This window comes from Callorhinus ursinus, unplaced genomic scaffold, assembly GCF_003265705.2.
Source record: "Callorhinus ursinus isolate GAN/ISIS: 27379988/994484 unplaced genomic scaffold, GSC_fseal_2.0 scaffold137, whole genome shotgun sequence".
Lineage (NCBI taxonomy): Eukaryota > Metazoa > Chordata > Mammalia > Carnivora > Otariidae > Callorhinus > Callorhinus ursinus.
In genome coordinates, this window is record NW_027397199.1 from 419,713 (window position 1) to 445,329 (window position 25,617).

The 25,617-nt window shown below is 47.0% G+C and overlaps 2 protein-coding genes across 3 annotated transcripts; one reads left to right on the forward strand and one right to left on the reverse strand.

Annotated features, from left to right (window-relative positions):
- Positions 1 to 396: 396 nt before the first annotated feature.
- On the forward strand, positions 397 to 25,107 carry ANKLE2 (ankyrin repeat and LEM domain containing 2). Of its 2 annotated transcripts, none has more exons than XM_025861652.2 (13): positions 397 to 614; positions 6,009 to 6,482; positions 9,962 to 10,168; positions 11,341 to 11,534; positions 11,616 to 11,804; positions 15,677 to 15,799; positions 17,610 to 17,676; positions 18,431 to 18,603; positions 20,029 to 20,135; positions 21,017 to 21,207; positions 21,644 to 22,292; positions 22,890 to 23,021; positions 23,441 to 25,107. In XM_025861652.2, the coding sequence occupies exons 1-13, from the start codon at positions 428 to 430 to the stop codon at positions 23,643 to 23,645; spliced, it is 2,898 nt and encodes a 965-aa protein (XP_025717437.1). In that variant the 5' UTR covers positions 397 to 427; the 3' UTR covers positions 23,646 to 25,107. The 2 variants fall into 2 exon arrangements, with proteins under 2 accessions (XP_025717437.1, XP_073746417.1); XM_073890316.1 differs by lacking the exon at positions 397 to 614 and adding an exon at positions 3,739 to 3,793.
- LOC112815612 (large ribosomal subunit protein eL42-like) lies at positions 7,489 to 7,844 on the reverse strand. The gene has a single exon (XM_025861656.2). The coding sequence runs from the start codon at positions 7,819 to 7,821 to the stop codon at positions 7,504 to 7,506; it is 318 nt and encodes a 105-aa protein (XP_025717441.1). The 5' UTR covers positions 7,822 to 7,844; the 3' UTR covers positions 7,489 to 7,503.
- Positions 25,108 to 25,617: the final 510 nt, after the last annotated feature.

Sequence of the window (25,617 nt, forward strand, 5' to 3'; positions counted from 1 at the left end):
CCCCGTGACGCCGCGCAGACTCCCGGACCGCCTGCCGCCCGCCCGCTCCCCGGACCGCGCCCTCCAGGCCTCGCCTGTCTCCGGCCGGTTCCGGGAGCCCCCCCCCGTGCGCAGCACGCCGCCGCCGTGGAGGAGGCCGCCCGCCTCAGGACCCCGCGACTCGAGCTGCCCGCGCCACCGCCTGAAGGCGCGCTCCACCACCCCGCGCCGTCAGGGCCTGGGGCCCCGGCCGCGCTCCCTTGCCAGGCCACCGAGCGCGGGAGCGAGCGCCCCGGCCCGCGCGTGCGGTCTCGGCTCCGCACCGGCCACCCCGGTGTGCGGCGCCATCAGGCAGTGGCGCGGGCAGCTCGGCTCGCGGGGTCCTGAGGCGGGCGGCCTCCTCCACGGCGGCGGCGGCGGCGGCGGCGGCGGCGGCCGGGCGGCGGCGATGCTGTGGCCGCGGCTGGCGGCGGCTGAGTGGGTGCCACTGGTTTGGGAGCTGCTGGGCGCCTCGGTGCTGCTCATCGCGGTGCGCTGGCTGGTGCGGCGGCTGGAGAAGCGGCCGCGAGGCCTGGGCCGGAGCGGGCCTCCAGCCCCGCCGCCCGGCGCGCCCACGAACTCGGCCTTAGACCCAGGTGAGGCCTGTCCGCTGGTGGGCCCGCGTCCCCCCCGTCGCCGCCCTGGCCCCCTCCCCTCCCCGTCGCCCCCCCCCCCGTCGCCGCCCTGGACCCCTCCCCTCCCCTCCCGTCGCCGCCCCGGGCGCCCCCTCCCCGGGCCCCCTCCCGTCTCTGCTCTGGGCCTCCTCCCCTCTCCTCCCCTCGCCGCCCCTCCGCGGGCCTCAGTCCCCTCCCCTCCAAGGGTCCCCTCCGGTCGCCGCCCTGGGCCCCCTCCCCTCCCCTCCCCGGGCCTTGGCCCCCTCCCTCGCCGGCCTGAATCTGGGGTTCTGGGCAAAGACCTAGAGTAAAACTCTGGCGTCTTCAACATGCCGACGGTGGGAAAGCGGGGAGCGCCGGTGGCTTGTCTGGGGGCAGTTTTGTTTGTTTGGATCCCATGGGACCGCCCTTCTGCGGGTCCTGCAGTCGTGCTCGTCTCCTGCGTGGCCTTGCCCTGCTGTGTGTGCTGCGGCAGTGGCCTCACCGGATACTGCGCGCCCTGCGTGCCTTCGGACCCTTGGCGTTCACATTTAGCTGGCTCTCTTGCGCCAAGGTTTGGGTTCTTTCCGGAGCGTAAACGATACTTCCTTAAGGACTCTGAGAGGAGGGTGGAATTTTAGCCGCAGAAAGTAAAGTTGAGCCCACCGTGGAAGCTCAGGGCTAACGGGGCCCATAGGGATGACTTCTTTTTCTTGTGCGGTTTTACCGCTGAGGAGGTGGGTCCCAGGAAGGCCCAGCTCTGGCTGCGAACACAGGTGGGAGGCAGAAGCCCGCTGGGAATGCGGGCCTGTGGACAGCAGGTCCAGCTGCCCCCGTCCTGTTGGTTGCTGCTTGCTTTACCTTCTCTCATCCTCTTAAGAAAGTTTTAGCTGTCTATTTTTTAAAGATTTTATTTATTTGTCAGAGAGCAAGAGCACAAGCAGGGGGAGCGGCAGGCAGAGGGAGAAGCAGACTCCCCGCCCAGCAGGGAGCCCAATTCTGGACTCCATCCCAAGGCCCCAGATCACGATCTGAGCTGAAAGGAGAGGCTTAACCGGCTGAGCCACCCAGGCGCCCCCTTAGTTGGCATCTTGAGTAAATAGCATGCGGATTTGTCCAGTTACGTAGTCAGCCCTGTACCTGTTGGACACCAAGACTGCAGGTTGTCCAGATGCTAAAGCTGAATGGTGTGTGTGTCCAATAGAGCATGGGACTAAGAGATTAGGGTTTGGAGGGTCTTTTTTTTATTATTATTATTATTATTTTTTAGAAATTTCCTTTTTAATTTTTAGTTTTCTATTTTGAAATCATTTTAGACTTATAAAAAATTACAAAAAGTATGACGCAGATACACACATGTGAAAAGATGCTCAACATTTCCAGCCAATAGTGAAGTACAAATTAAACCTAAAATGAGATGTGACACCCATTAAAATGGCTAAAATAAGAATACCACAAGATGCTGGTGGAAATGTTGAGAAAACTGGGTCTGTCATTTACTGCTGGTGGAAATAATAAAGGTTCAGCTACTCCAAAATCAGTCTGGCAGTTGCTCAAAAACGTAACTGTGCACTGCTTTCCTGGGCATTTATCCTAGAGAAATGAAAACTTATTTTTACGCAAAAACCATGTGTGAATGCTTATAACTAGTTGTAATTGTAGTGTTCAAACACTGGAAGCAGCCCAAATGTCTCCCGAGGACTGAATGGCTAAATGGACTGTGGCACATTCACACCATGGAGTGCTACTCAGCAGTGAAAAGGAAGGAAGTGCTGGTGGGTCTCTAGGGCATTATGCTGAGTGAAAAAAGCCAATCTGAGAAGGTTTGTAGTGTATGCTTCCATTTATAATAACATTCTTGAAAAATTACAGCGATAGAGAACAAATTAGTGATTGCCAGGGTTTGGGGACAGGGGAGGAGGTTGGGGGTGGCAGGAGATCTTTGTTCTGGTGGAGCCGTTGAATGGTTGATTATGAGTTTATACGTGTGGTGGACGGTCATGGAATTCCATACAAAGACAGCAGAGTGATGCAGGCACTTTTCTGATGCGCTGCCGCGTGTAGGATGTCACCAGTGAGGGACGCTAGGAACCGTCCCTACTATTTTTCAACTTGAGTTTATAATTTTTTCAAAATATAGTTAGATCCAGTATACCATTCACTTGGATTCCCTAATGTTAGTGTCTTACGTAATCACTGTAAGTAGGACAAGCCTCAACCTTAGTCTGGGGCCTTTACAGAAGTTTGCTGACCCCTGTTCTGGCCTCCCCTCCCCTTGCTTGTAGCTCCCTTCTGTTGGTGAGGAACCTGGCTTTCCTTAGCCACTATCTGTCTAGTTATTTGCTGATTCCTAGAGTAGGCATAAAGTAGCTTCAGAATTGCTGACCTGTAGAGTGCATAGTCACATGCTGTTTTTCATTTACTAGGTTAGTTCTCTCCCACCTGTTGTTTCTAATTTGTAATGCAGTTGAGCTCATTTGTTCTGGTTTGTATTCCACTTGGGGGGCCTTCCGCCATCTTTTTGTTTATTACTTTTTAGTATATGTGAATCACAAACATGTTTCTAGAAGTCAGAACATATGAAGTGATACTCAGAAGGGTTGCCCTCGGGATACCTGGGTGACTGTCGGTTAAGCCTCAGGTCATGATCTCAGGGTTTGGGAGCCTGCTTCTCCCTCTCCTGCTCCCCCTGCTTGTGCTTTCTCTCAGTCAAATAAGTAAATTAAAAAAACAAAAACAAAAAATTTGAACCTTTAAAAAAAAAAAAAAGCGTTGCCCTCCCCTGGGCTGGCCCTCTGTCCATTCTTCGAATCCAGTTTCCACCCTCCACCCCCAACAGGGACCCAAGCTCATTACTTTCTGCTTTATTCTTCCTTTTGTACACATGAGCAAATACTTGTGTATTGTATTACAAATATTAATTACAGTGTATTAAAACACATGTTTTTGTTTTTATTCAAATTGACTTTCTAGCAGATTAATAAGCCTGTGTTACTTGATAACTTAGTAACCAGAACTGACAGTTATGGGTAATTTGTCAGTGTCAAACACAGCAGCACAGATTTAACATGTAGTATTTTATCTAATTTTCATTGCAGCCTAAGAAGTAGAGCTGTTGTTATGTCCATTTTATAGATGAGGAGACAGGCTTGGCGTTTGCATAACTTGGCCAAGGTCACACGGTTAGTGCTGGGACCTAATGTAATTGTTGTGTTTAGTGCTTGCTTGCCTGCAAGGACAAAATCCCCTTCAGACTAGCCCGGGTTAGAAAGGTAGTAGCTTTAGAGCAAAGACACGGGAATGGTATGAAAACTGGACTTTTGTAGGAATGGATGCAATTCCTCTGTTTATTCAGAGCATCTGCCCCACTTGTCCTGACCCCTTGCATGTGATTTTTACCTGCCCTGTGCCTTTCATACCAGTTTCCTATCGCTGGGCCACCTCTGTTGCTCTTATATCCAGGTACAGGGGGAATCTGCTTAGGTACCATCCCTGGGTAGAATCCTGTGATCAGTAGGCCGCCCCCTTCAAGTTCTTTGGCAGCTTTTTGGGGCTGTGCAGTACATTCATTGTTTAAAAGGCTAACATCCCCTTTACAAATAAGTAACAGCCATTTTTGAAACCTTGGAGTTGGGTGGGGGGAGGTGCCATTAAAAGTTTAAAAAAAAAGAAAAATACACAGCTGCTCCTGGGAAGCTCAGTCCATTGAGCTCTGGCTCTTGATCTCAGCTCAGATCTTGATTTCAGAGTCACGAGTTCCCTGCATTGAGCTCCATGCATTGAGCTCCATGCTGGGCGTGGAGCCCACTTAAAAAGAAAAAAAATAAAAGAAATACACAGAAATAGGGTAATATAATGAGCTCCTTGCTTGTAGTCATCATCCAGCTACAACAGGTATTGATATTTTGTGAATCTTATTTTATCTGTCACTGCTCCTCCTCTTGCTCTCCTGCTAATTTTTTTTTTTAAGATTTATTTAAGAGGGAGAGAGAATCTCAGGCAGACTGCCACTGACCTCAGAGCCTCACGTGGGGCTTGATCTCACAACCCCAAGATCATGACCTGAGCTGAAATCAAGAGTCAGACACTTAACCAACTGAGCCACCCAGGTGCCCCTAGAATAATTTAAAGTTAATCTTGAATGTCCCATCATTTCATCCGAAAATACCTCTTAAAACTCTCTACTCCTTGGTTTCATTGATACATTACTGTGCGCAATTCTTTCTTCATCCCTTCTAGGAGTTTCTCTTTCTCTCCTGTCTGTTAATCCTTTCCGTCTGTTCCTTGTTACACCTGGTGTATTATTGGTATTACAGTCACCATCCATGTGCTTACGGCTCTCAGGTCTGTTACCCACTCTGAACTTACAAATCTTGGACTTGAGAATTGAAACACCCTGTTGGTGGCAGTAAGGTGTTTCTGATGCTACCGTGCCTATGTCTCCATCTCTTTCTAGTATTCTCTCTCGGGTGGAGTCACTCGTAGGCATGTAGGCTGGAGATCTGGGTGTTACTTTAGGTGACTGCAGTCCCTCAAACCCCTCCCATGGCATCTGATCCATCTGTCCTTAAGTTTTTCTAATCTGAGCCCCTGTTTCCAACCCCATTACCACAGCACTAGTCTTTTGCCCCCTTATTTTTACCTCCTTCCCACTTCTTGCTGACCATGCTTAGACGTTTAATCCATAGGTTTAACTGCTCTTTCTCCAAAGGTATTGACTGAAGCTCTTGCTGTAGCTCACATCCACTTGTTGGGTAGCTGTGTAACCTGAACAAGTTACTTAGTGTCTCTGTGATCCAGGTTCTTCATCTGTCAAGTGGTGGGTGAACCTGCCACATGGAAAAATTGTAGTGTGGGAAAGACCCCCAAGAGTTAGCTACTTGGTATTAGTATTAGCAGAATGACTGCCAGAGCTATCTTTGTGGCTTCTCTGGCTAAGTCTTTGCATAATTTCCCTTTATTTATGGAATAAAATTCAAATATATATGTAGGATATATTTCTGGAGTTGGAGTTTTGATGGATATTGTTCACTTGCCTTCCTTGGGTTTGTTCCACATTACACTCCAGCAACAAATGAGCATGCCTGTTTCCCCAATGTGCTTACCTTCCTAGAATGTTAGAGTGATTGTGTCACGTAATAGTACCAGGTTCTAACGTTCTTATCCAGATGAACATTTTAATTTTGTTTAGATTATTATCAATTTGGAAACCAAAAACTTCAGAAAGTTCTCATAGAGGGCTTATAGACTACAAAAAATATAGAGAAACGCTGAATTGAAATGAAACTGAAGCCAGCTTTTTTGCTACTGTTGCGTGTTTTTTTGTTGTTTTGTTTTTTAATAAGAAAAGATGTACTTATAACCATCAAATTGATTTTCGTTGTCTTGGGCCTATAGGTGAAATGACAATGGACGCCATCTTGGCGCGGCTGAAACTCCTGAATCCCGATGACCTTAGAGAAGAAATTGTGAAAGCTGGATTGAAATGTGGACCCATTACATCAACCACAAGGTTCATTTTTGAGAAAAAATTGGCTCAGGCTTTATTAGAGCATGGAAGAACACTGCCTTCACATCCTGCTGGCCTCGACACCTCAGGTGCCACTTCTCTAAGCCAAGATGCACAGAGGATTTTGAAGTCTGCTGTAGGGAGCCAGGCTGAGCAGGTCAGCTTGTCTGAAGACAGAGATTTTGGTTATAGCATGGGCTTGAATCCTCCAGAGGAAGATGTCGTGACATCTAAGACCTGCTCCATGACCTTCAGTGCCGCCACTGGGGTCAATGGCCACAAAGCCATAGCGAGGGCATCTACGGAGCCGCCTCTGTACTATGGGGTGTGCCCGGCATACGAGGACACCCCAGCGAGAAATGGTAATGTAACAAGCACCTGGTGTTTCTTTCTTTTTTTTTTTTTTAAGATTTTATTTATTTGTCAGAGATAGAACATAGGCAAGGGGAGCAGGCAGAGAGAGAAGCAGGCTTCCTGCTGAGCAGGGAGCCCGATGCGGGGCTCCATCCCAGGACCCTGGGATCATGACCTGAGCCAAAGGCAGATGCTTCACCAACTGAGCCGCCCAGGCGCCCCATACCTGGTGTTTCTTACACAGGTGCTTTGTGGGCAGCAGGGGAAGGTGATTTTGAAAATCTCAAATCACAGAGAAGAATTTAATCACCATAATTTCACCACCCCAAGTGAACCATTGGTAGCATTTTTATGTAGAACTCTGCTGAATTATTTGTAAATGTATATGTGAATTTTTTAAAATGAAGAAAATTGGATTCTTTGAGACATGCTTCACCTTACAAGTAGTTTTTGGCTAGCTTCCATTTGCCGATTAATTATTTCCCTCTTTTATTTTTATTCAACAGAATCTGAACACCTTTTATGTTAACATAAATGGCTAATGCAGCTATAAGTAGTTTTCAGCATCAAAGAATTGCAATTTTTTTAAAGATTTTATTTGAGAGAGAGAGAATGAGCGAGCCTGTGCGAGTGAGCATGAGTGGGGGGAGGGACAGAGGGAAGGGGAGAGCAGGCTGTCCTCTGACAGGGAGCGGGGCCACATCTCAGGACCCTGGGATCATGACCTGAGTCGAGGTCAGACACTGAACCGACTGAGCCCCCCAGGTGCCCCGAAGAATTCCAGTTTTAAACAAGACTAAGGTAGCTTTAACACTGGAAAGAATTAAATAAAAGCCTGGTGTTGAATAGAATGTCAGAAATTATAGACTGTCATTATTGTGTACCATTTCTGGTGGTACCCCAAAATAGATTTGTTAGACATATTATGTACCATGAGTAGAATGGAATATTCAACCATAAGAATTTTTTTTTTTTTTGAACATAACCTCATGATTTTATTGTCTTCGTAATATTAACAAAATATGAAGCTTAGAACTGGATCACTTGGCCCTTTCTCTTATCTCCTCCCAGTTCAAAATGCTTGCATCTCTTAATAGCCAGCATTCTCTTAGATCTGCAATTGGGCTCAACACATTCAAGCCTCAGCACAATCTTCTTTGTAGTTTTAGCCTTTTTCCGGAAAATCGGCTTAGTCTGCCCGCCATAGCCACTCTGCTTCCTGTCATAACGCCGCTTTCCCTGGGCATAAAGAGAATCTTTGCCCTTCTTGTACTGTGTCACTTTGTGGGGCTGGTGCTTGCCACACTTCTTGCAGAAAGTCCGGCGGGTTTTAGGAACGTTCACCATGTTTGCGAGAGCGCTATCGGCACGGAAAAGCTCAACCATAAGAATTTTTTAAAGAAGGTTTAGTGACACTGGAAATGGTCATGATGCAATTTCTGTTTATTTTTATATATATATTTATATCTTTATTATAAAAGTTGCTTTTTATAAAAACATGAAATTATATATGTAATATTTATGTATATTATATTACATATGCAGTATATAAAGTAAAATTTCCTCCTTCCCACCCAAATCTTACTCAAATTAACCACCTTATAACTGCTTTTGTGTATCATTCCTGACCCTCCTATATTTTGTTTATATATACATATGAATTCGCATTGTATTTATTTATAATATTTTTTTCATTTAAACTTAACATAGATTTACATATAAAAATGTACCTTATTTTTATTTTCATAAAAATGGTAAGTAGAGGGGCGCCTGGGGGGCTCAGTTGGTTAAGCATCGGGCTCCCTGCTCAGCGGGGATCTGCTTCTCCCTCTCCCTCTGCTTCTCCCTGCTGTGCGTGCATTCTTTCACTCTCTCTAGTTCTCTCAAATAAATAAATAAAATCTTAAAAAAAAATGCTAAGTAGAAGTGTTGGGTCAAAAGGTATGTATTTTTGGGGCACCTGGGTGGCTCAGTCGTTAAGCATCTGCCTTCGGCTCAGGTCATGATCCCAGTGTCCTGGGATCGAGCCCCGCATCGGGCTCCCTGCTCCGCGGGAAGCCTGCTTCTCCCTCTCCCACTCCCCCTGCTTGTGTTCCCTCTCTCGCTGTGTCTCTCTCTGTCAAATAAATAAAATCTTAAAAAAAAAAAAATACTAAGAACAAATAATGCATTTAAAAAAAAAAAAGGTATGTATTTTTGAAACTTTAAAGGCCACTGCCCTCCAAAAGGCATTAGCATTCACTGTGTTTGAGAGAGTGATTTTTCCAGTCTCTACAGTACTGAACTCAACATTTTAAATCTATAAAAAGGGAAGGCAGGTGTCTTGTTTCTGCTCTATCAACCACACAACCGCATGTTATTGAACTTCTCTTTTATATCTTTTGAATAAGGAAAACCTCTATCTTGTTGTAGGTGGATTACTTTTTTTATGTTATTATAGTTTATTTGTATTAATTGGATGTATCTTTTGGTCCTATCTGTTGACCAGTTTTTGGGGCAATGGACGTTATTATTCCATTATGTTAGTTAAAAATTTTTTTTCTCCCCATCTGTCGTTTGTATTTTACGTATTTATGAGAGTCTCATATGAATTTGATTATGATAGTTCTCCTATAGAACTTTAATATTTTTATGTAATTGGAACTTTCTTTTCCTTAATGTATTCTTGGTTTCTTGGCATGCTTAGAAAGGCATTCCCCACCCAAAATTATGTTTAAAAATCGCTTACATTCTTTGCTAATATAGTTGTAATTTTTAACTTGCTTTTATTATTTTTATTTAGAGCATTAATCCAGGAATTTTATTTTTCTGTATGAAATAGTACCCTTAAATATAAAGTTACACATGTATACAAAATACATATTTTTATATCCATGTGCATACATATGATCAAGCTTATTAATTGTGTTCTTTCGACTAGCCAAGGCCCTTTTTCTTCAAGATTAAAAATCTGAAATATTGGGGCACCTGGTTGTCTCAGTCAGTGGAGTGTGCAACTCTTGATCTTGGGGTTGTGAGTTCGAGTCCCATGTTGGGTGTAGAGCTTACTTAAAAATAAAATGTTTAACGGGCGCCTGGGTGGCTCAGTGGGTTAAGTGTCTGCCTTCGGCTCAGGTCATGATCCTGAGGTTCTGGGATTAAGCCCCGCATTGGACTCCCTGCTCAGTGGGGAGCCTGCTTCTCCCTCTACCTGCCTCTCCCTCTGCGTGTCAGGGGTCCAAGCCTTGTGCTTTCTGTCAAGTAATAAATAAATCTTAAAAAAAAAAAGATTAAAAAAAGCAAAGGTAGACGCTTAACCCACTGAGCCACCCAGGCGCCCCTAAAAAGAATTTTTTTTAAGAAAAATATCTGAAATATTAATATGAGAGAAAAATCAGACAACTGGGTAACAGTTGTTTATTATGAAACCCATGTCTTCAGGTGTGAACTAAGTGACAGTGACTCCGGTTACTCCTGTCTTAATTTTCCTGTTACTTTTCCCATGCAGAAAGGATTCACGTTTATGAAGATAGAAAGGAAGCATTACAAGCTGTCAGAATGATCAAAGGATCTCGATTTAAAGCTTTTTCAAGTAGAGAAGATGCTGAGAAATTTGCTAGAGGAGTTTGTGATTATTTCCCTTCTCCAGGCAAAGCCTCTTCACCACTTTCTCCTGTGAAAATAGCACCATTCTTTAGCAGTGGTGGACTGAAAGGTAAATGATGTAGCGGCTCACTTCTTGGTGTTACTGTCCGGTGGGCCCTAGGTGTTTTGTGCTGTCTTCCACATGTATTATAATTGGTTTTCTCCTTTGAGAGAAGGAGTTTGGTTTGCTAGGAAGTAGAGAGCTAAGGCCCGGGCCGTGGAGAATGGGTCAGTTACCTGGTCTGGGAATGACCCTGAGGAGAAAGGCAGCGGGGCAGTGGGTGGGCCGGCATCCCCTCCAGGCCCTGAAGCTGACAAGGCCAAGGGAGAAGCAGCAGAAGGGCCACGCTTGGTCCTTTGTTCTGCTGCTTTTGTTCCCCTCTCTCCGTGCTGCCCATGGGGTTCAGGGGCTTTGTTAGATGCTGAGACGCGTCTGTTTCCCACCTGAATGAAGCTATACCTGCTTCTAGGACTGTGCCACCAGCGCTGACCAGACAGTCCTGCAAAAGTTGAGCTCACCTGCAGGACCTGTCCAGTCAGAGGTCCGACCCTACCCACTCTGGCTGCAAACCAGGGTCTTGTGAGAGGCTTTTTCAGTCCGCACCGTGCAGAACCGCAGCAGCCTCTTAGCTTTCACAGCCTTCATCGCGTCCCCTCCAGGAGCTCACAGTTGTCCTGTCTCCCAGGCGGGCCGGGACTCCCAGGGAAGGCATCTTCTTGTGGACATAAGGCCTTCAGGCGAAAGCCCTTTCCTCTCTTTCCTTACTTGGCCTGACACGGGTGCTTCTTAGAGGGGAACCAGAGTGATTTTGAATAGTTTGCCGTTTATGAAAATACTCCTCTAGAGATTGCTCTCAGACATTCTCAGGTGGTTGTAATTAAACAACAACAACAAAAATCACTTTTGACTCACTCTGCCTTTATGGGAATGCTCTGTATGCTTGGAAGTTCTTGTGCAGGCGCTGCTGGTGTGCGTTTATCCCTCCTCAGAAAGCCTTTTGCAGCTAGAGTCTAGTCAGGTCCATTTGTTCTTGGACTCATGCTATAGTGATGTTTGTGCCATGTTGTCAGCTAGGACACATGCCCTTCTGCTGTTTATGCTAATTGATTCTTACTTGTTACTCCCAACTAGGTTAGAAGCTTCTGTGGGAGAGGTTTTTGTTGCCCTCAATGTAGCACACAGTGGGTGATGAGAGAATGTTTGTGAAGTTAAATGTTCTTAAATTCTGTCTCTAATGACAGATGGTTTGTACTCCTCTGAGTCAGAAACTATGAACAGAGAACGAGCAAACAGTTATAAAACCCCCCGTACTCAAGATCTCACTGCCAAACTTCGAAAAGCTGTGGAGAAGGGAGAAGAAGACATTTTTTCTGATCTCACCTGGAGTAACCCCCGGTATCTGATTGGTTCAGGTGACAATCCAACCATCGTGCAGGTAAGCCTGCTTCTAGGATTATTAGCATCAAAATACTGTGGTTGACAAAAATGAAGCTCAGAATCTGCAGTTTTCTTTCAGGAAGGATGTAGGTACAATGTTATGCATGTTGCTGCCAAAGAGAACCAAGCTTCGATCTGCCAGCTGACTCTGGAAACTCTGGAAAACCCCGAGTTTATGCGGCTCATGTACCCAGACGATGACCCGAACATGCTGCAACAGCGCATTTGTTACATCGTGGACCTGTACCTGAACACTCCTGACAAAGCGGTGAGTGTGCCTTAGGAGAAGTCATAGCCAGTTTCAAAACAAGATTTGTGTCTCTCATATGTGAGTATTTACTGCATCCCACTGCATGTAGAGAGGAGATGGCGCATTCATTGAGCTCAGCCAGCTTAGAGAGGGATGGATGACAAGGTCCATTCACACACGAGAGTTCTGCCCCACCAGGCAGGGTACACCTGAGTCTCGGCTGTGTGCAAGGACAGGTCCCTCCTGGCCTTTTTCCACAGTGGCCTGAGCAGGGCTTTGATGGGAGGATGAGCCAATGTCAAAACCTAAAGAGAGAAGAAAGTAAAGGGGTTTGGTGCCTTTTATTTTAGGATTCTATGTATTATATATATATTTTTTTCCCCACTTCATATAGGAATATTTCCTGTGGAGTTAAAAATTTCAAAGGGTTGGTTTTTAATGGTGCATAGGCTTACATAAGAATTCTTTTTTTTTTTTTTTTTTTAAGATTTTATTTATTTGACAGAGAGAGACACAGCGAGAGAGGGAACACAAGTAGGGGGAGTAGGAGAGGGAGAAGCAGGCTTCCCGCCGAGCAGGGAGCGTGATCTGGGACTCGATCCAAGGACCCTGGGACCATGACCTGAGCTGAAGGCAGACGCTTAACGACTGAGCCACCCAGGCGCCCTTACATAAGAATGCTTAAAACAGAAGAATTTTACATATTTATATAATGCAGAACCCAGTGATTGCTTAGAGCCAAGAATTGTAAGCTCTGAGCAAGCCTAGGAGTTTGAAAAATTGTAGTTGGCAGGAGAGGGGGTAACAGAAGCATGTTGGAGTGGCGCGTGACTTACTATTTCATGACACGTGTCAAATGTGACACATTGAACTCCAGAACTGCAAAGCAAGGATAACTTTTATTTTATTTATTTATTTATTTTCAAAGATTTTATTTATTTGACAGAGAGAAAGAGAGACAGCAAGAGAGGAAACACAAGCAGGGGGAGTGGGAGAGGGAGAAGCAGGCTTCCTGCCGAGCAGGGAGCCCGTTGCGGGGCTCGATCCCAGGACCCTGGGATCGTGACCTGAGCCGAAGGCAGACGCCTAACAACTAAGCCATTCAGGCGCCCCGCAAGGATAACTTTTAAATTAACAAGAGAGAAAAGGGGGAGTAAAGATAAATTTGGCCAAGCTAGCACAATTATAGAAGGAAGTAAAAGAGAAAACAATGATTATATGAAAGCAATAGTAAATGTAAAATAAGAAGGAGCAAAATCAGAGTTAAGTCCGTTAAAACTAAGGGTGAACAGACTCATTACGGAAAGCGTCCTGACTTGATTAGTACAATCAGGACGTGTGACTTGAAAAACATAAGAGAAGTGTGTGCCCTACAGAAAATACAGTTTTTCTTAATGTCTGTGCAGTATTCACAGAAAATGTGCGTATGCACCTCCACAGGGAACACTTAATACATTTTTGAAATTAGATGTTATAGGCCATCTTTGACCATAACTCACTAAGAGTAGGAATCAGTTAAATTGTTGACCACAAATTTGGACTATTGAGAAAGCACAGGGCACAGCAGAGATCAGCTCGGTGAGGAGCAAGGCTGGGCCGCCAGCAGTGTCCAGAGAACCCGGAGCCTGCTGTCTTGTGCAGGAACAGCAGTTGCCGGCGGGAATGAGGAGAGAGGTTGCGGCCATGTTTGCAGATTTTGAAGCAGGTTAGAGATGGACGTGACGAGGTGTGAAGAAGAGCAGTGGCCAGAAGGAAGCAGGGGTGTTGCGGTCCCTCTGTGGTCGGCTGCTCTGAATGAGTGGAAACAGTGACCCCTGATCTGCAGAGTGACCATCGTCCTCCCACCTCTGCAGGCCTGACGGGAGGTCAGGCTGTTCTTAGAGCTTGGGCCACAGAGCTGGATAGGGTTGTCTCAGGTGAACATGAATCAAGGTCCTAAATCAGAGAATGCACTAGAGCAGATCCAGCAAAGGACAGTCTGTTTTTGTAAATAAAGCTTTATTGGAACACAGCACTGCTCATTCTGAATGTTCGCTCTCTGGCCCTTGGTTGGGAACATTTGCCAACCCGGACAAAAGGGCAAGATGCAGTTAGGGAGTGCTACTGTAGGCAAACACCCAGACTTTTCTAGGTTCATGTGAGAAGTTGTATGAAATAGAGCGTGTGGAGCAGGGGATGGGTGCTGCCTGGAGGTTATTTGCTCACACAAGATCATTTGGGTCACCTAGTGAGTACAGGAAGCAAGGCCCATGAGGAGTCTTGGTAGTCTGGGCGAGAAACTAAGGGGATGGCAGCGTGGCATGTGGGGGGCAGGGATGACCTGCCAGGGACTCCAGAGCTGGGATCTGCCATCCTTGGTAATCATAGGTGGACTGCATGGCCACGTTTCTAGCTCTGGTAGATGTGAGTGGGTTCTGTTTTGGATGTGCTACATTTGAGCTCGTGGTCATTCAAGTGAGGGTACCCAGAGGAGGTTTGCTCCATAGCTCTTGGGCTCAAGGATGCTGTTACCCTAAAGCCCACTGATCTTTAGGCCTTAGTTGAAAGTATCTGGGAATGGGTGCCACTAAGGGCAAGTCAGAGCATTGACAAGCATCCTGGGGTCAGGAATAGAGTTTCATTTACTAGGTATTAGCCACTAGAGAGAATTTTCTTTGGGTACAGACCAAATTCATAGACTTTGTTTTATTCTGGGTGTTGCCTCCATCTGTTTATTTTACCTTTTTTTTTTTAATTAAAGATTTTATTTATTTATTTTGACAGAGAGCGAGAGAGGGAACACAAGCAGGGGGAGTGGGGGAGGGAGAAGCAGGCTTCCCGCGGAGCAGGGAGCCCGATGCGGGGCTCGATCCCAGGACCCCGGGATCCTGACCTGAGCTGAAGGCAGACGCTTAACGACTGAGCCACCCAAGCGTCCTTCACCTTTTTTTTTTTTAAGATTTTATTTATTTGAGAGAGAGAATGAGAGAGAGAGAGCACACGAGAGGGAAGAGGGTCAGAGGGAGAAGCAGACTCCCCGCCGAGCAGGGAGCCCGATGCGGGACTCGATCCCAGGACTCCAGGATCATGACCCGAGCCAAAGGCAGTCGCTCAACCGACTGAGCCACCCAGGCGCCCTCACCTTTTTTTTTTTTTAAGATTATATTTATTTATTTAGAGACAGAGCACAAGCAGGGGGAAGGGCAGAGAGAGAGGGAGAGAGAATCTCAAGCAGACTCTGTGCTGAGCACAGATTGAGTCTGACGCTGACTCAATCTCACAACCCTGAGATCGTGATCTGAACCGAAATTAAGAGTCAGGCACTTAACCGACTGAGCCATCCAGGTGCCCCTGTTTATTTCACCTTTTGGGCATTGATTATATAACATTGTACTGGGCCCTGAATTGTTAAGGCTGCTGCTGTTTACTTAGCAGGTATTTTGCCCTAGCTCATTTATAAGCTACCCCTGGACCTGGGCACCCGGGCACTGGGCAACAGTAACGGGTGCTGGGCTGGCCTTAAGCCCTGGCTTAAAGTGGGTATGTGCTAACATGCCATTTATTTCTTAGTTATAATAAGTGTCTTTTTTTTTTTTTTTTAAAGATTTTATTTATTTCTTTGACAGAGAGACAGCGAGAGAGGGAACACAAGCAGGGGGAGTGGGAGAGGGAGAAGCAGGCTCCCCGCTGAGCAGAGCCTGATGTGGGGCTCGATCCCAGGACCCTGGGACCGTGACCCAAGCCGAAGGCAGACACCCAACGACCGAGCCACCCAGGCGCCCCAATAACAGTGTCTTTTTATGGTCTTTTAATTTTGAGGGTTTTTGTTTGTTCTGCTAAATAACCTATTTTTATTTTAAAGCAGACTTATGAAACAAACATAAATAATTCTTTCCCTGCACCTTTCTCAGGGCTATGACACACCGTTGCACTTTGCTTGTAAGTTTGGGAATGCAGATGTGGTCAACGTGCTTTCTTCACACCCTTTGATTGTAAAAAATCCAAGGAATAAATATGATAAAACTCCTGAAGATGTAAGTATCTATTAAAATGCTGTTACTGTAGTGTTAGACATGAAAATATGTGAAATTATAGTCTTGATCATAGTTACTGTGAAGTCACAGTACTGACTGTGTGAACGTGTTTGCCTCATGGGCACACCTTAGAACCATGATTACTGAGTAAGGTGCACCGTAAAGAAGACACATCTGTAGAATCAGGAGGAAATGAACTGCCCATGTTTGCTGATTTTATTTTCCTGAAACTGGTGATCATTTGTTCTCAACAGCTCGTGGTTTTTGTTGTTTTTTTTTTTAAAGATTTTATTTATTTGACAGAGAGACAGCAAGAGAGGGAACACAAGCAGGGGGAGTGGGAGAGGGAGAAGCAGGCTTCCCGCTGAGCAGGGAGCCCGACGCGGGGCTCGATCTCCGGACCCTGAGATCATGACCTGAGCCGAAGGCAGACTCTTAACAGCTGAGCCAGCCAGGCGCCCTGAGCTCGTGGTTTTTTTTTATCAAGTTCTCTCTGTGCATATCTTAGTTGACCAGGGAACCAGAGAATAGAGGAGGTGATTGGTGGTGGTGGTGATGGTGACGGTGCTGATGATGGTGATGGTGATGGTGGTAACGGTGGTGAGGATGGTGGTGGTGATGAGGAGGATGGTGTTGGTGAGGATGGTGAAGGGGGGGTGGCGGTAAGGATGGGGTCGTGGTAGTGATGAGGATGATGGTGCTGAAAGCAGCTGACATGTGCTTAGCTCATTGTGTACCAGGCGCTGTCCTAAGCCCCTCCTGGGTATTCTCACCTGACCCATACAAGTCTTGTCAGGGTTGGTATTGGCAGTTGAGCAAAATGTGTCTTAGAGAGGGCAGAGGTACATCTGTGCCTGTGAGGTGGGCGGGAGGCGGACCAGACAGGAACTGAGGTGGGTGATTTGTCGCGTGCATTGGAGCTGCACCAGCCAGCCCTTTGCAGTGGAATCTGTAAGGTTCTAACCTGGTAGAGATGCCACCCTTGTAGTTGGTATGGCATACAAATAGCGCTCATTTTCTCTCATTTCATTGAGAGTACACATAAGCAAAAAGAGATAAAATTCACCATTCTACATCTCAGAAATTACCGTTCTTTTTCATGTGTCTGACTCAACTTCTCATGTGCATTGGTATATATTTTCAATATAAAATGGTATTTGGTAACCAGTATTATTAAAACATTTGCCATTCCTCACAATCAGTTACACATTTAAAAAAATAGTTGTACGACTTGCAGGGTACAGTGTAGTTGGTTTCTCTCGCAGGCTGGCAGGAGATGGTAATTTTGTGGTTCCTTCCTTATTTGAAGGTTACTGTTTTGTTTATTCTAGCAAAAATGTTCTTGTTGCTACAGTTCTCTAAGGAAGAAAGGTAACTCCTGTAGTAGTAAGAATAAAACACTGTGTTGCATGCTAAATAGGAATTCTCTTTTAATCCAGCCAAACAACAGCAACAGACAGGCCCCCAGTCATTGGAGCTCACGGAGCTGAAAATTATAAGCGTGTCTGCCTGTCTCTGCCCTGACTGATAGTGCCTTTCCTTGCAAGAAAACTAGAATGTGTAGTTTAGCACAAACAAAGACAATAAAATTCACCCACAGAGTTTGTTCTTCTTGTCCTGACCCCTTCAGCGTTTATAGAACATTTTTGGAAGAAAGACTGTACTGTTTTGATTGTGGGCTTTATGAAATTTTCAGCATTAGGACACTATCCTTGCTTAGTTAATCTTAAAATTTGGTTTTATAAAATTATTTTAGTGATAAAATGTGACAAGGTATCGACTGTTCACATACTATGTTTTTTAAAAATAGGTCATTTGTGAAAGAAGCAGAAATAAGTCTATGGAACTGAAGGAGCGGATTAGAGAGTACTTAAAGGGTAAGGTGGGGCCTGGTGCTTGGAGTGTGAGGACCGCCAGTGGGAAGGCCTTGGACTGCCTGAGCCTGGCCTTACACCGTGGGAGCAAGCTCCCCTCTCAGGGAGACAGCCCTTCTCAGGGTGATCTGCTGCTGCCTGAACCCCCAGCCCACATGCCAGTTGTCATATAAATCCTCCTTTGAAGCCTTGAACTTTTCTGGGAGACGGCAAGTTGTCTGTCATTTGACTGTTGCTCATGGCATCACCCCATAATCTCGGTATCACACGTGGCAGGTCCCTCTGGTCCCTGCTCCCCGAGCACAGCCTGCATGTTGGCAGAGTGGAGGTGGGAGGAGCTCTTTGGTCTGGCGTTTGCTTGGCTTATCAGTAGCTCCCTGTCTGCCCTTCCATGTGCCCCTTCTGCACCACGGCCTGTCTCTCCTTTAACGATTCTCAGGCTCCCACTTAGAATAATCTTGTTCACACAGGTCCTGCCTCTCAGTCTTTTTAGTACGTGGGGGTAAAGGGGTGTTTGCTGCTCCCCTTCCTTCCTTTTATTTTTCCAGTGGAGGAAGAATGTGGGGCTAGTTAAGTGAGTCTGGCAAAAACTGGCCTCTCACCCAGAACCTCCAGCTCCAGAGCTTCTGCAGCCTTGCCATCACTGGATCGCTTGCAGAGTGGTGTTTACCGGGCTATTTACCAGATGCCTGACACAGCCACTGAGGTGAGCATCCGCCCAAGCAGTTGCCTTACCCGGGGTGTCTCCTCCTCCCAGGCCACTACTACGTGCCACTCTTGAGAGCCGAGGACACATCGTCTCCAGTGATTGGGGAGTTGTGGTCTTCAGACCAGACAACCAAGACCTCTCACATCGGCCATGGTGGAGGCGGCCCCGGAGACCCTGTTCTGACCTTGCGAGCCTTTGCAGGGCCCTTGAGCCCATCCAAGGTGAGCTACTGTAAAAGCTTCTGGAAGCAGCTCCTGGCTGTTTGCACCGGAAGTGCTGGGTATTCCAGCTCTTGCTTTGTGTTTGGTCTTGAGGCCACGCCTCGTGGAATCCCAGTGAGCTGGGACGAGGTTTGAGGAATCTGCTGTCTTGACCCTGTTCCTCACTGGCGAGCCAGGGTGCATGTGGTGGTGAGCCCACACTTCAGAGCAGTGAAGTTCACCTGGGCTAACCCACCATCATCACCTGGTTCTTCTGTCCGTATCAGTGGCCCTTCTCGTGGCACATGCCAGTCTAGCTGGGCTGTCCAGTCCCATATTCCTGGATGTGTATTGTCCCTAGGAACTTTGCTGTGCAAACTCTGAAGTTCACCTTCTGGGCTGAGGTATTTCATACACGGTGTGTCATCTTTCTTGTTAAAGATTTTAAAGGGGTGCCTGGATGGTTTGGTTCGTGGAGCGTGTGACTCTTGATCTTGAGGTTGTGAGTTCGAGCCCCACGTTGGGTGTGGAAATTAATGAAAGATAAAATCTTAAAAACAAAAACAAAAACAAAAAAAAACTCAAATACCTAACACAAGACCTACTGTCTTAACAAAATTTAAAAATAATAATTTTATTTTGGGTGCCCGGGTGGCTCAGTTGTTAAGCGTCTGCCTTCGGCTCAGGTCATGATCCCAGGGTCCTGGGATCGAGTCCCACATCGGGCTCCCTGCTCCGCGGGAAGCCTGCTTCTCCCTCTCCCACTCCCCCTGCTTATGTTCCTGCTCTCACTGTCTCTCTCTCTGTCAAATAAGTAAATGAAATCTTTAAAAAATATCTATTTTATTTTTTAAAGATTTATTTGAGAGCAAGAGAGCAGGGGGAGGGGTAGAGGGAGAGGGAGAATCTCAAGCAGACTCCCCACTGAACGAGGGGCCTGACATAGGCCTCGATCCCACAACCCCGAGACCATGACCTGAGCCAAAACCAAGAGTCAGATGCTTAACCAACTGCGCCACCCAGGAGCCCCGGTGTTAATAATTTTAATTAAATAGTTATTTGCAGTTATAGAAGTGTCACCATAAACAGGTGTTATCAGTGAGGGTTAGATTCGGTTGCATAAAACAAAACTCTAATATGGGTGACTTTTCCTCTTGTGTGATGGGAAAGTGACTTGAGGCCCTCAGTGTGGCAGCTCTGAGCCTCACAGCCCAGCCTGGGCCACTGGAAGGGAGCAGGGCTGCTCCCCTATGGAGACTTGCCAGAGCCCCTTTGTGCCGCTGTCATAAAGTGGCCCTGAGGTCTGTCCAGCTACCACACAGGAGGGCATGATGCCCAGGGTGTGTGAGGAGGAGGAGGGATGCCAGGAGGCACTCAGCTGGCTCTGTGATGCTGGTGTTCCTGTAACTTGGGTGCATAGCACAGCTCAGTACATTTTCTCCTCAGGCAGAAGATTTTCGCAGACTCTGGAAAACGCCACCTCGAGAGAAAGCAGGCTTCTTTCACAATGTCAGGAAGACGGATCCAGAAAGAGGCATCGAGAGGGTGGGAAGGTACTGGCTGGCTTAGTATGAAGGGACAGGAGCTGAGTGGCAATGTTGTTTTGTACGCTGCATGCCTATATGTTGGTTGAGGACAGAAACCAGTTACAGCTGCAAAATAATCATTCCTGGGAAGTGTTTATGGGGTTGGGGTAGGGGGATGTGAAGCCTTTTCATTGAGGTCTGATTCCTGCAAACATTGCACACAGTGTGTAGCAAAGGTGTCCTCCATAGCGGTCCCTCTCCAGGCGGAGACTAATGGGAAGTGTGTCCAGGGTGTGGCAGCATTTTGTTTGATGGGCCATACGGTGGGTGTCTCCTTAGCAGGAAAGCAGGAAATAAAACACAAGAGGTGGGTGTGGCTAGCAGCTACTAGTAAAAAGTCCCTGAAAGGTGATTTTCCCATAGTGAAGAATCTAAATTACAGTGTAATCAAATAAAGCTACTTTGAATTGTTTTAGAACTTTTTCTCAAAATATAGTTTGAGAAATACAGTTTCAGGTTTACAACTTGAACTTGATAAGGACTTCAAAGTTTTATGTGCCTGAGCCAAACCAGAATCCTCTCTAACCTGACACAGTTGTTTTAAGGAAACAGGAAGGCTGGTCTTTAGCTTGTGGTGCCAGTGGGGTGGTTGAAGCCCCCTTCTTTTGCCACGACTTTAGTGTGTTCCATGTGGTGGTCCATGACAGAAACCCTGCTTAGTCTTGCCCTGCTTGAGAAAATGCAAAGTACTATTTTAGCCCCAAATTTAAAAATAAAAATTGTAACTAAGATTACAGGTATTGTTTGGCACTTCCAGTGTAAAGTGGCTGTTTTCTGTGTAGTCAGTTCTGTGAGTTTGGTTTTTTACACCTCGTTTTCCAACTGATGGATTGTACTTACTCTTGCAGGGAGCTGGCTCATGAGCTGGGGTATCCCTGGGTCGAATACTGGGACTTTCTGGGCTGTTTTGTTGATCTGTCTTCCCAGGAGGGTCTGCAAAAACTAGAAGAATATCTCACTCACCAGGAAGCAGGCAAAAAGGCCCAACAGGACTCAGGAGCAAATGAAGCCTATTGTCAGGAGAGCCCCTCTGCCTTTGGTAAGGACACGCAGATGTCTGTAGGTTCTCGGGACTCGGACCCTGTCCCGTGTCCGCGGACCAAGAAGTGGGTCCATGTGAAGAGCAAGCACCTGCTGCTTCTGTCGGCTGCTCATGTTCTCAGCCCACTGGTGTCCTTGCAAGTTAGATGGGAGGTACCAGCCACTGTCACGTCCCACGCGTGCCTACCCTTGAGCTTGGCTTCTTCCTCATTTTCCTGCCTTTGAAGGTGGGGCGCTGGACACTGTTGTTTCTGGGTGCAGGGTCCTGCTTGGCTTTTCCCAAGGGCAGCGCAGGCATCTTTCTGGGAGTCTTAGGAGGTGGATCTGAAGGAGAGGGCGGTTTGCTACTGGTCCTGGGGATTTGCGGCTGTACCATGTGACCCTTGCCGACTGTGTCGCCCGCTCTGAAGAGCTGCTCTTTCTCTTCCTTATAGGCCGTGCCCAGAAGTGCAGCAATTCCATCTCTGTGAGGGCGTTTCTGGATGAAGACGATGACTTGAGCTTGGAAGAGATTAAAAATCGACAGAACACGGCTAGAAACAACACCCAGCCCACAGTTAGCGCTTTTGGGGACTCGAAGTGTGACATCCTTCCCTTGGAGCAGGAGACCAACCTTCTAGAAGCCTCCACCCTGGCCAGTCCCCATAGCAGCAAGAACGGGTTCTGTGGCCCCCTGGGCGGCAGCAGGACCCTGGGCAGGAGGAGGCCAGCGGCCCCCCGCGCAGGGGAGGCTCTCACCTCACCGGTCTCAGGCTTGGTGGTCAAGTTGGGTAAACTGAATTTGCAAGATCTAGAAAGTCATTTTTCTAAGACACCAAGTAAAACCACGAAAACTAGAGAAAAGAAGAGCTTGACATCAGGAGTGGATGCAGTCGAGAGTGACTTGTCAGAGCCGCCTCCTGCTGACACACTTAGAAACAACCAAACCAGGACAGAAAGCGAAATGTCAGCCAAAATGGCTGAGATACGTCTGGGTCCCGACACTCCTGTGCACGGGGCTCAGCAGAACTGTGGTTCCGTGTCCTCAGAGCCCTCAGGGACCCCTGCTGCGAAGGAGCCCGTCCAGAGGCTCTTCCTTTTTGGGTATGGTGGGCTGTGTGCACATGCGGGAGGCCATGGGAGTGGGCGTGAGCTCATGTGGCACCATGTCCCAGTTTTCTTCAAACACTTCTCTAGCCCCAGCCTGGTTGGACGAGCTTTTCTGGCTCCCGTCTCTTTCATGAGATTGTAGTTCTGGGTGCTCTCTTGCCATCTTCCAAGTTGGTGGGAGACGTGTTCTCCTTTCCAGCGTAGCCTCACGTCTTGCTCTCCTCCCTGGGGAAGTAGTCCTCCGCAGAACGACTGGAACTGTACCAAGAACGCAGTGTGCTTTAGAAAGAAAGACCATCCTGGGGTCATCTCAGCCTCCCTGGGGACGGGCCGTCTGGGTCAGCCTTCTGGTCAGGGACCCTGGAGGTGGAGACACTCAGTATTGGGTCCACCACTCCCCCCGTGGGACAGTGCGTCCTGTCCGCCACCATGGTCTCTGTCCCTCCGTAGCCTGCACCACGGCCCCGACAGCTGGTGACAGAGACGGACACTTGCCCTTCTGCTCCTGGGCTGGGCTCTTGAGTAGTGGTGTTGGAAGTGTTTTTAATCACGAGTGTTCCTGCTTTTTCTTTCCTTTTTTCTGACTTGTAGAGAGGAGCCGTCAAAACTGGATCGAGATGTTTTGGCAGCTCTGGAGTGTACAGACGTGGACCCTCAACAGTACCCAGCTGTCCACAGGTGGAAGAGTGCCGTCCTGTGCTACTCCCCCTCTGACAGACAGAGGTCAGTGGTCCTGCGGGGTAACCTGTCGTATACAGGGCTTGTGGGTAGTTGGCTTCCACATGGTCCGGTTGTGATTCACATGTTTTCATGTAGTGGTTCATCTGGAACACTGGTTAGCCAGGCTGACGTGCAGCTCCCGCCGTGGCCGCAGCTGGCGGCACCCTGCACAGGCAGGAGGTGTGCAGTTGGGTGGAAAGCAGGGGGGTGCTGCTGACGAGGTGGGGGTGCAGGATGGAAGCAGCTGGGAACCCTGGTCAGGGCCACATGGGACTCGTGTGGAAAATCTATGTTCTGTGAATCTTCAGGGCTCGTGGTTCTGAGGTTCGCAGCACCTCTTCTGGAACCAGGTGGTCCGCCAGAGCTTGGGTGCAGGGACTGTATCACCGTTGATGCTGACAGACCTTTCTTGGTTTCCTCAGTTGGCCAAGTCCTGCGCTGAAAGGGAAGCTGGAGTCTCAGCAGCTGGATCTTGGTTGCCCCCACAGCTGCAGCCCGGGGAGAAGCCCTGGGAAGCCTGGGCCCGCACCCCACTCCCCGGGCCTGGGCAGCCCTGGGCGCTATAGCCCTGCAAATGGGAGCCACCTCCGCAGAATGGCGCGCCTGGCCCAGCTCACAGCCTTGTAGAGCTGGCGCAAGCTGCTGGGCGTCCCATTGTCTTTGTTTTTAAAGGAAGAAGGGTAATGTGTTTAATGCTAAAATTTACCAAAAAGAATATATTCTGATTAATTTATTAGTCCTCATTTTGAGAGTAGAAGATTTTTAGAAAATGCAAATGTTTTGTATAAAATTTAGTTTTCTGGTGTTTTGGGAGAAGTTGATGGAAGCAAATCCAGTTGCAAACTTTCTGAAAATTGTCAGTGTGTGACGATGTGGACTTAAGTTCGCCACTCCCAAGCGTAAGATGCCATTCCCATTGTGTGTGCTCCAGAAACCCAGGTGAATGCCGGAGCTGGGCTGCCAGTAGCTGCACTTGCTTCAACTCCGTTCTTAACAACAAAGATGAATTTAGTGCCATCTTCCTTTTCTGGGAAGGGTCTCTGACTTTTTAGTTCCTGATGGAAAATCTTTGTTTTGCCAGTCGGTCCCAGTGGGTTCGACCAGTTAATAAGGTGGATGTCTGGGAGTAAACGAACCTGGAAATGACTTACACTTGCAAGTTTGGGTCATTACAAACATTTAAACTAGTGTCCAGAAGATAAAACTAGCTTTTCTCTGAGGAATAAATCCTCTGGTCCATATGGGAGTCCTGGGAATGGTCCCAGCCCTTGACAGACCAGCAGCCCTAAGGAACCTGCCCTTCTTGTTACTTCGTTTAGTTGCCGGGGTAGTGCCAATAAAATGATCTTTTAAGTTCTCTGGCTTTGAGATTTATTGCCTATTTCCAAATTCACTTCCTTTGGATTTCCTTTATAAAAGAGTGTTGTGTTTTAGTACAGAAACTAGAGATTTATCTTTGAGTTCTGGTCAGTTACCTTACTGCATTTATTTTAGCTTCCTCTTGGCCATGACCTTCTGTGGGGGGGGTCTGCCTGGAGCATGGGGGTCACCTTAGAACCACTGCCGCGATTGATACCCAAAACTACACACCTGAGTTGAGGGCTAACTTCTCTCCGGTGCTCTGTGAACATTTCCAGTGTTTGATCCAAAATGAAAAGCTCTACCAATTTTTGCTAAATTCAGTGCCTTTTGTAAATCATTTTTTATTTTCCTGAAACTTGCTTTTTGCGAATGTATAGTGATACTAAGTAGGCGTGAGATTTTTGTTGTTTATAAAAATTCTGAATCGGAACTTGTGTTTAAAAAAAATTTATTTCTTTCATGTGCTAAGAAGAGACAGGTCAGGAATATTGGAATCAAGATTTAGATTTTAAAATTTAAAAGGTGGTTACCCAGGGTGTTTTTACTTGTGTAATGATCTGGATGTAACAGAAAAATACATTCTATTCTAAAAGTCAGTGGCATTTATAAAAGGCATCTTTGTTCTCAAAAGAAATTAGAATACAGATAGTACGTTCACTGTTTTCTGTAAAATCCTGTTCCGTTGTTGTAAATATTCAGATGGAAATTAAAAGTGTTTCTGTCCAAATTTTGCAGACTGTGGTTCTTGTATTCTGAAGGTTAGGTTATCTTTGCCTGTTACTCCATTTGTTTATATAAGGTGGCCCTGGCCCCAGCGAATGCATTATCACGTGTCTTAAGGTGATTTTGCATTCTTTTTTAAGATACTTCATAAAATAAATTATTAAAACCATGTGGTAATAATTCTAAGCTTTCAGAAAGACTGCTCTCGGTGCCTAGGCAAAATGCCGTTTTTAGTAAAATCTTTAGTGTGGGGCGCCTGGGTGGCTCAGTCGGTTGAGCGACTGCCTTTGGCTCAGGTCATGGTCCTGGAGTCCCGGGATCGAGTCCCGCATCGGGCTCCCTGCTCCGCGGGGAGTCTGCTTCTCCCTCGGACCCTCTTCCCTCTCGAGCTCTCTATCTCTCATTCTCTCTCTCTCAAATAAATAAAATCTTCAAAAAAAAAATCTTTAGTGTTGTAATGAAACAGTATGTTAATCTGACTGGTGAATTTGCTGGTTTTTTGGCCCTTTTCTTT

Excerpts from the sequence above, each read along its gene's own strand:
- ANKLE2 (XM_025861652.2), top strand. The coding sequence starts at position 428 with ATGCTGTGGCCGCGGCTGGCGGCGGCTGAGTGGGTGCCACTGGTTTGG. Across the intron at positions 615-6,008 it reads GAACTCGGCCTTAGACCCAG|GTGAAATGACAATGGACGCC; the intron begins GTGAGGCCTGTC and ends TTGGGCCTATAG. Across the intron at positions 11,805-15,676 it reads TGAACACTCCTGACAAAGCG|GGCTATGACACACCGTTGCA; the intron begins GTGAGTGTGCCT and ends CACCTTTCTCAG.
- LOC112815612 (XM_025861656.2), bottom strand. The coding sequence starts at position 7,821 with ATGGTGAACGTTCCTAAAACCCGCCGGACTTTCTGCAAGAAGTGTGGC.